Here is a 10,031-nt window from a genome sequence, read left to right as displayed (position 1 = left end):
CTTGCCTTTTCAGAGTGTTTTCTTATTTTATCCTCATTACAGGTATCATCTCCATTTTATAGATGAGGACACTGAAGCACAAATTTAAGTGATTTGTCTTGTAATTAGTAAGCTGTTGAACAGGCACTTTGAATCTAGATTTGCTGGACCCAGGCTCTTTTCATTATACATCTGACCATCTTTTCCAAGATCTTTCTAGGAGATATCAATCTTCTTACAACAGTCCAAGGAAATCCTCAGTGACTGTTCTAATCACAGATTCGTGTTTCCTGGGACTACTTTCCATCCCCCTACGCTCCTACTCTTTACTCTGAATAAGTAGTAAAGGTTCACTTCTCAGACTAGCAGACCAATGCACATCGGTCCTTTTCTGTTATCAATGATCCCATTCTACTTAAAAATTATCCAGTTACAACTTTAATGCCGGTTGTAGATATGGGGGAAAAATTCTGCTCAGAAACTTAAATTATAAATGAACTTTATTGAACAAACACCAAAAAGTGGTCAGAATCCAGAACAAACAATGGGGGGTGGAGTTCTGTTGACATTCAAGGAACAACTTTTGCTTCCAGTACAACCAAATGCCTCCTCCTGAGGAATGAAAAGCTGTCTCCCAGGAGACACCAGAATTGCTTACAAAACACATGGTTAAATCCCACCCTCAATCACCGTGACTAGGCCAGACACCTTTCCCCTAGACAGAGCTTGGACTGAACCACTCTTTCTGAAATTACAACATTGCTCTAGGGTGTCCCAGCAAGAGGCTTGGGGACTGCCATTCCCCAAGAGTTGAGGAGCCCAGATTCTGACTGAACCAAAGCCTTCCTTCAGTTGTTTCTGGTTTTCTGGTCCTTAATTTCCTCAATTTAAAGGTTTCCTAAGAAAGTATGCCTTCGGACCCTGCTTCTCACATCTTTGGTCAAGTAGTCAGGAGGGAGTGGTCCTAGCTTTGGGCTGAGTGCTTGAGTGACAGGCGAACAGTGGAATGAGTGGAGTCTCGGGAAGGAGAAAAGAGATTACTTGTAAGGCCTCCAAGGTTCGTGGGGCAGCATTTTGTGATGGCCTCTGGCCAGGTTGGGAGCTAAGAACCAGAGATGAGGGTGCTAAGTGCTGGAGGTGACCTGGAAGGCTCATGAACACAAATCACCCCCTTAGTCTGGTCTAGACTAAACACCTGTGGAAAGGGAAGGACGGGGAGAGGGGCAGGCGGAGACAGGAAAGCAGAGAACAGCTAGGTTACCAACCAAGCTAAAGAGGGTCCGTCAGGTAGTGACCGAGGGACGGGGAGAGCGGATACTCAAGTGAATGGACACTTCCGGAGAGGGGATTTAGCTTTTGAAGCTCTTCCGGGAGGAAGAAGTGGTGGACACGAACTTAACGCTGGAGCTGCTGCCCCCGCCGCCTCCCAGGCTAACCCCCATTCCCCGGCCACTGCCGGAGCTGAAGCCGGAGCCCCCCACGCTGAGGCCGCCGCCGCCGCCGCTGGAGTAGGAATAACTGCCGCCGCCGCTGCCGAAGCCGCCGCCGCTGCCGAAGCCGCCGCCGCTGCCGAAGCCCCCGCCGCTGCCGAAGCCGCCGCCGCTGCCGTAACCTCCGGACACGCTGGATGTGACCACAGCTAGATCAAGGGAGAGGAGAGATCATTGCCCTCCCATCCTGATGACAAGGGTCCTGGCCAAGCGCGGCAGAGAGAAGGAAGTCTGCCTGCTAAGACGGGTCCCAGCCCCGACACACACACACACACACACACACACACACACACACACACACACATACACACACACACATACACACACACATACACACACACATACACACACACACATACACACACACATACACACACACACATACACACACATACACACACATAAACACACACATACACACACATACACACATACACACACACATACACGCACATACACACACATACACACATACACACACATACACACACATACACACACATACACACATACACACACACACACACATACACACACACACACACACACACACACACACACACACGCTCGTTTGATGACCTTGAGGTTGGGAAGGGGAAGGACGAGAAGCATATCATCCAACCTCCCCATGGCCTTTCCTAGTAAAAAACCATGAACATTACAATCGCAGCCATTCCGTGGCTTATAAATAGGATCATAGATTCGGAAGTGCAGCAATTGAACATCATTCAGTTCATCTCTTGCATAGGAGCAAAGTGAGACTCATTTTATAGTTGAGAAAAATGACCAAATCATCGTTAGGGATTCTATTTCTAATGCTCCTATGCATCTTCTCTTAATTCAACTAAGCAAGTCCGCATTGTGTCAGGCCATATGATCACAATTTTCAAGGAGTTACACACCTTCTAAAGGATTTATATCAGTTTATTGGTTGCTCAGGTTTGAAAGACAGATATCATTATACTCATTTTGCAGAGGGGGAAGTTTAAGGTATGGGGCAGCATAGTTTGGTCAATGTCCCTCAGAAATCAGTGACCAAAAAGAATCTAGGCCTCTTCCTTCCTCATCTGAGCTCTTTTCACTTTATCACATTTCTCCTAGACCTCTGACCATAAAGAATTTCCAGGTGCTGTGAGTGCTATCTAAAGAAACCCACCTTCAAAACAAGAACCCATTAATAATGTTATTATTGCTTTTCTGAGTAAGGTACTTACAGATGTTGACTGGTCCAACTCCCTCTCCGTTCAGTCTATAAAGAATAAAGAAAAGGAGATGAGATTGGGACTAGGTAGTGAAACAAGAACCAGCTTTGTGCCCATGGAAATTACTCCAGAGCCTTATAACTAACGGATGGGATATCTCTCTGTCCAACAATACAGCAGAGATTTTTCAAAACATTTTATATGTATTATCTCAATTATACAACTTTGGGGAGGACGACACATCATTTGATGCTCACAATAACCCTGAAAGGTAGATGCCATTATTGTTCCCATTTTACAGACAAATAAATGGAGACTCAAAGAGTGTAAGTGTAAAAATTCTGAACCCAGGCTTTCCTGACTCCAAATCCAGAACTCCAGGCATTGAGTTCTAGTTTAGTCATTATACATTGAAATGGATTTAAATTGCAGTAAGAAAAGAATTGGTTAGATCTCAATAGAACATTTTTTGACTACTACAAATCATTTTCTTTTAGATTGGGTAACCTAAGGAAATTATGGCAACTCCCTCCTGGAGATCTTCCCGACTGCCTATTTTGGTATCCCTATTTTGATTTTCCTGGAGGCAGAATGTTGAGGACCAGAATTCCAATTCTGCAATTCTCTATTTCAACATGGGAGGTAGTAAAGGAAAACAATCAGGTTTCAATCAAAACAAAATCTCTCTACCAGTGATACTCTTAATCCTTCAATGAAATTTGAAAATATAACCATCTGTGCAGTTATCTGCACCAAAGGAGTAAGGATAGTTAAGGGGATAATCTGAAACATGTATAGCTGAAAACAAAAATCTAAAACTCTCAGATTTTTTATCTGAAAAAAATACATGCCATTTTTTTCAAAAGCTGGTTTATATTTAAAAGACCTTGTGAATGTTAAATACAAGCACAGTCAATGTAGATTCATCCAGAATCAATTATTTGTAGATAAGATTTGGGGATTTAGAATGGAAGTAGGGAAAGAGGGGAGGGATCAGTTTCCTACCTGCACTCCTCGCCCTCCAGCAACTTCCTGTAGGTGGCAATTTCGATGTCCAGAGACAGCTTGACATTCATCAGCTCCTGGTATTCACGAAGTTGGCGGGCCATGTCCTGTTTGGCCTTCTGCAGAGCATCCTCCAACTCAGCCAGCTTGGCCCGGGCATCCTTGAGAGCCAATTCCCCACGCTGCTCAGCATCAGCGATGGAGGCCTGAAGATTGGCACACTAGAGGGAAAGGAAAGGAGAGAGAGAAATATTTAGGATGAACTTTTTCCCCCCTTCCAGAAGAACCTTAAGTCACACAAACAAGAACAGTTTATATAACAGTAAGAAGCACCCTATATGAATTTAAGGATTCTCAAGCATGAATGAATGTGACCATATATTTGAGTATATATGTATGTGATTGAGGTATGTTGCCCTTGACCAATTTGCATGCCTTCTTTCAACATCACTCTACCTGCTTCTTGACATTGTCAATCTCGGCTCTCAGTCGCTGGATCATCCGGTTCATCTCAGAGATCTCATGTTTGGTATTGCGGAGGTCATCTCCATGGCGTCCTGCTGTCTGCTGCAGCTCTTCATACTGAGGTCCCCAGAGAAGAGGAAACAGTTTAGTATAAGCATGGAGGAAAATCTTGGTAGAAAGAAAACTTGCTATCTATATAGCAAGTCTCTAAAACATTAGAATTTAGGATATTGAAAACAAAAAAAAGCTTGTGAGGATTAGAAAAATAGCCCCAATTTCATATCCTTCAAGCTTTACAATATGTATTCATGGTGATCTTGTTATTTAAGGATGTCATTTAGGAATGAAATTATTAATTTCATTTTACAAGTAAGGAAACTGGGGCAAGGGAGGTCATGTGATTGTTCTAAAATCACAATCTGTAAAAGGGAACCAGAACTCTTATGGACAAGGCTAATCCCATTTGTGACCTGATTCCCCCAAGAGAAACACCAATGCTTAGACATTTCTCCATTAGGTCCATCCTATGCTTCTCCTTCACATTGCTCCAGTCCCTTAAGCAGCAATCATTCAGTTCTCTTAGGCTGAGTCCCAGACCTTGGATTCCCATTAAAAATCAGCACTAGCTCACCTTTGTCTGGTACCAGGATTCAGCTTCTGTTCGGCTACGGTTGGCAATGTCTTCATACTGAGCTTTGACCTCAGCAATGATACTGTTCAGGTCAAGATTACGGTTATTGTCCATGGATAGCACAACATTGGTGTCAGAGACATGAACCTGCATCTGAGAGAGTTCCTGTGGAGAGATTTGCAGTCATTAAGCTCTTTCCCTCAGAGGAAACAATTATAGCCTATATTCAGATGTTGAAGATAGTTAAGAGAGCAACTGAAATCTTTGCTGTAACAATTCTAAAAAACTGCAGAATTCCCTGATGGAAGTGGAAATCTTCAACATAAAGAAGATCCAACTCACTTCCAGTTGATCAATGATGGACAGAAATAAGTACACCCAGAGATGGAACACTGGGAAGTGAATGTAAATTGTTAGCACTACTGTCTATCTACCCAGGTTACTTATACCTTCAGAAGCTAATAATTAATGTGCAACAAGAAAATGGTATTTACACACATATATTGTATCTAGGTTATATTGTAACACATGTAAAATGTATGGGATTACCTGTCATCGGGGGGAGGGAGTGGAGGGAGGGAGGGGATAATTTGGAAAAATGAATAAAAAAAACCTGCAGAATTCCAAACATTTTCCAACATACTAGTTTTCCAATGTTTATATCTAATGATTTCCCCACCACCACTCTCTCACCAAGGGTTTCCATAACCTCTCAGGTTTTAATCTTGCTGTTTCTCCTCCCTAACTAAAATATAGCTTCCTATTTTGAAAGGGGCTAGAAAGTAAGTCGTGAAAGGAGGGTTTGGGACAAGGTTATCTCAAAGATGTTTTCCTGCTCAAACATCCCATGAGACTCATTTCCAAGTCTCTTTACAAAACATAGTTACAGAGAATGAATGAAGTCCTTTCACGAATATAAATATCCAGGAAACCAAAGTTGAGGAAATGCAAGAAAGAGCAAAGCTTAGGAATATTTGAACCTGGGACAGGATTGTATTTGTAAGTCCCAGGAGCTGGGGATCCAGTTATCACTCAAGCTAGAAGTCCTTTGTCCCCAGAGATTTTAAGTGGTAGCAGAGTCATCCACTGCTACCACCTGTACTTAATTCAAAGGAGGTGGTTCATTACCATTTCATAGAGGGTTCTCAGGAAGTTGACCTCATCATTGAGGCTGTCTGCCTTGGCTTCCAGTTCCACCTTGTTCATGTAGGCACCATCTACATCCTAGAAAAACCAGACCAAATTTTCCATCCAAACTCCAATGAGCCACACCCTATACCCAAAATGTAACTTCAGGCTACAGACACAAACCACCCCACACCTACTTTCTTGAGCATCACAAAGTCATTTTCAGCTGCTGTACGCTTGTTGATTTCATCTTCATACCTAATAAAAAAGGGTATAGGATCAATTGGTTGATGGTCTAAGATAGTTAATTTTGAGGAACATAATCACACCTCTAACTCAGCTAAGCATACACTGGTCTTCATATTGACTACAAGGAGATTCATCTCTGCTCTTGCAGGATGTCTATTTTCATTTCATCTTTTCTATAGATTAGGAATCTCCATTTGGGGAGAGAAAAGAAGACAGTATATGGCACCTGCTATGATGGGCTCTTTGGCAGAAAGGGAAGAAGTAGTTATGACCCAAGTCCCTAGGGACTGGCTATTGTGGAAATCTGTCTCCCCAGTCTGACTGGGAAGAATCATTCTTCAGTCTATTTGTTACTAATCCAATTACTTTAAGAATATACTAATAGGGTATCTTATTTTTCTCATATCAATGAAGGCTTTTATACTGAACATTGAAGTCCTGAGTCTGTCAAATAGTTGTTTGTAGGATCCTAAAAGCATAAATACAGGGTTGGAAACGACCTAGAGAAGATTATCTAGTCCAACTCTCATTATAGAAAAGAGAACTGAGGTATCAGGATGGCAATTTGCTAGAAGTCATGGAAGTATTATGTTGTAGAGATAGGTGGGATTTGAACCCAATTCAAGGAGACTCCAAATCCAGATCACTATTTACTAAATCAGGCTGACTCCCTTGAATGGAATTAAAAGGAATTGAATTGAGCCAAGTTGGATCCTATCTCGTCTGATTCTATTTGATTTAATTCAATTCAAGCAGAACCAAGAGTCCAACTCTGGGAGGGTTGAAAGAATAGACTTGAATGTAGATGTTTTATGTGCTTCCCTTTGTTCACCATCATTCTCCCTCTCCTAGGATACAGGGGAGATTTTTACTGTGTGAAAAGTAGGGGAAAAGGTCAAGGAGCAAGGAATATATAGTATGTCTGTGCCAGAAGGGTGTAATCATTGCAATAGGTTAAGCCCAAGGTTAAGGCTTGTTGGTTTTCTTTTTCTTTTTTTTTCCCCCATAACTGAGCAAGGTTTTTTTTTTTAATTGTTATGTAGTACTGAAGAAGGAATTATCTCTCCTAGCTCAAGGGTAGAAAGCTTAACATTAGAAATTGGGTGGGCAGGGGCAATAATATGGGTAGAGAGAAACCAAGTAGGAGGACTCGGAAACAAAGGTACCCCTGTCATAGGTTCAAAAGGAGACAAACACATTGTGATGCTTTGTACAGTGCCTAGAGCATTATACATGTATACAATATATGTCACAGTTCTATCAAAGGCTGGATCCTCATTTGTTGACAGTGTTGGAGGAGGAGACTCATGAATTGTTAGATGCTTTCCAATTCATCAAGTCTATGGCTTAGTGATTTTATGGCTAAGCTATATAACTCCTGTTGTGGGGAACATGGGGCAGGGGTGGGGTAAGTTGGACTGGAAAAACTAGAAATTCCTAGACAAGATTTTGTGTTCTGAGGTAGAATACTGAAAAGGCAGCATAAAGAAAGCTAAGGGCTATGGATTCCATCATTTGCCAGTTATCCCAAACTTCATATAGTAGAAAGTCAAGTTTTGGGATTTGTCTTAAGACAAAGTAAACCCTTATAACACTCTATCCTTTCTATTCTTTTGGCTCACTCAACCACACTTCACCCCATTCCTCAGTCCTTGCCCACGGATTGCTAAAATTACGTCAGGCAGAGAGAAAGCTTTCCTCACTCTACCTCTTAAGTTCCCTCTTCCTTCTTTCTGCTTACCTCCATTTTCCCACTCCCTATCAGTAATTGGACCTTCAATTCCTAGAATGGAAAAACCACAATGCTTTCCTAGATGTTCAGAAGAAATCCCTGAACATGATTTTCTCTGTATCTGTCTCTGTCTTTGTCTCTCAAGTGTCCCTTCGCCTCTTCCCATTCCCCTCTCTCTACCTCTCCATCATGGATTTCATCTGAGTGTAGGAAAACCAGACGATTCCTTCTCCCCTCCCCCCAACCCTATGGACTCTTCCAACTCACTTGTTCTTGAAATCCTCCACTGCATCCTGCATGCTTCTCAGTTCAGACTCCAAGCGACCCCTGTCAGCCAGAGAATTTTCTAGCTGCCTCCTGAGAGTGCTGATGTAGGATTCAAAAAGTGGTTCCAAATTCTGCCTCACAGTCTTGTGACCCTGCTCCTGGAGCAGTGTCCATTTTGTGTCTAATACCTTATTCTGCTGCTCAAGGAATCGCACCTGAAAACCAGAAGAAGAGACCATTCAAGAGGAATGTCCAATATATTATTCCATGGAATATCTCAGGGTTGCTGCCTTCAAGTCATCTTCATCAATCATTTCTCCCCCACTCCTTCTTTAACCCCCTTTCTTTCTCTCTCTCTCTCTCCCTCCACACCCTTTTTCCTCCTTGCCCTCTCACTCCCTGGAGAAAACCTAGAGGAAAGATTAAAAATGGTCCTCGATTTCAAAAGCTTCAGTATAATGAAGATACAAAGAGAGACCTGAGTTAGAGAGATACAAAAACAAAGTGAAGAGCAGCTGAAGAGAACTCTAGATATCTCTTCAAAAGGGAAGCTAAATGGATGGACACTGTCTTGAGAATAACCTGCATACACTTTCACGCAGCCTGGCCAACGTTTAAAGTTTTGCCCACACTTTCTCTCCATAACATAGACCGAGTGTCCAACGTGGGTTAAGTCTGGTGCCGGCCTCTGGGAGGAACAGATTGAGAAAGAGGAGAGATGGTCCCGCTCTTCAGGTTCCTAATCTAGCAAAGAAGGTAGACCCCACAGCCGTAGACAGACAAGTGGGCAGGAAGGGACTGCACACTCTGTACACGTTTGGCTAAGAAATGAAACCTCCTTCCTATCCCTTGTCGCTTTGGCCTTTGGCCCAGATTTGCAGCAGTTTAGCAAGCGTTTCTTGGCTCACCTTGTCGATGAAGGAGGCAAACTTGTTGTTGAGGGTCTTGATCTGCTCCCGCTCTTCAGTCTTCACCCTCTGGATGGTGGGGTCGATTTGGAGGTTGAGGGGAGCCAGGAGACTCTGGTTGACGGTGACCTCTTGGATGCCACCGGGAGGGCAGACGGGGAAGCCGGGTCCCCCAAAGCCTCCGCCGAAGCCTCCGCCACTACCGAGCCCAAAGCCACCGCCAGCCCCACCGCCGAAACCGTATCCGCTACCAGCTCCTCCACCAAAGCCATAACCCCCTCCTACTCTGGCACCGTAGCCGCTCCTGAAGCCCCCGCCGCCCCCCATGGACATCCTCTTGGACATTCCGACGTTGTAGAGGCTCCGGCTGCCGAAGCCGCCTCCGCCTCCGGCCCCACCGACGCTGATGCGGCCATAGCCGCCGCCGCCGCCCCCTCCTGCCCGGGACACGGACACCGAGCTGAAGCTAGTTCGGCTGACGTTCGGGGTGATGGCCGAGGAGGCACTGAAGCCTCGACGGCTCCCACTCTGGAACGATACGCTGGATTGCCGAGACATGGCCCCTTGGAGAGCAGAAGGACCGAGAACTGGAGGAGTGTTAGCAAGAAAGAACAGAGCTAGCTGAAAGAGGAAGACAGAGGCTCTGTTATCCCGGGACTCAGATCTTCCCCCTCCTCTTTATACCCTTCTAAGGGCTGGGCTGGGCTGAAGAATCTCTTGCTGATCTGAATGATTAAGTGGGTTGGGCATGCCTGGGGGGCAGCTGTGAGCTCACCCCTCTCACACCTGCATAGTACTAGGGGATACAAAAGACTCCTTCCTGGCAGACTTGGCTCATTTAGAAACAACCCTGCCTTGCAGCACCCATATGTCAGTGGCACCCCACCAGGCTTGCCAAGCCCTCCTTTCCCCCACCAGAGGCTGGGAGGAGGTTAAAGAAGATACTGCCAGGGGGCAAATGGACATTCATCCAAT

The 10,031-nt window shown here is 44.3% G+C and overlaps 1 protein-coding gene across 1 annotated transcript; it reads right to left on the bottom strand.

Moving 5' to 3' along the window:
• Positions 1-461: 461 nt before the first annotated feature.
• On the bottom strand, positions 462-9,737 carry LOC141544307 (keratin, type II cytoskeletal 5-like). Its single transcript, XM_074270316.1, has 9 exons — positions 9,057-9,737; positions 8,149-8,363; positions 6,098-6,158; positions 5,901-5,996; positions 4,773-4,937; positions 4,133-4,258; positions 3,677-3,897; positions 2,684-2,718; positions 462-1,618 (listed from the first exon to the last, which is right to left on the bottom strand). Exons 1-9 carry the CDS (start codon positions 9,612-9,614, stop codon positions 1,329-1,331), a joined length of 1,767 nt encoding a protein of 588 aa, XP_074126417.1. The 5' UTR covers positions 9,615-9,737; the 3' UTR covers positions 462-1,328.
• Between the last annotated feature and the right edge of the window lie 294 nt (positions 9,738-10,031).

This window comes from Sminthopsis crassicaudata, chromosome 5 (assembly GCF_048593235.1).
Source record: "Sminthopsis crassicaudata isolate SCR6 chromosome 5, ASM4859323v1, whole genome shotgun sequence".
NCBI lineage: Eukaryota > Metazoa > Chordata > Mammalia > Dasyuromorphia > Dasyuridae > Sminthopsis > Sminthopsis crassicaudata.
Note: the sequence above shows the minus strand (reverse complement) of the source record. Positions and strands in the feature narration are given on the sequence as shown.

Coding starts and splice junctions, on each gene's coding strand:
- LOC141544307 (XM_074270316.1), bottom strand. CDS start 9,614: ATGTCTCGGCAATCCAGCGTATCGTTCCAGAGTGGGAGCCGTCGAGGC. Junction 5,997..6,097: donor ACTTTGTGATGCTCAAGAAA/GTAGGTGTGGGG, acceptor TGGTTTTTCTAG/GATGTAGATGGTGCCTACAT. Junction 1,619..2,683: donor AGTTGGACCAGTCAACATCT/GTAAGTACCTTA, acceptor CCCTTGATCTAG/CTGTGGTCACATCCAGCGTG.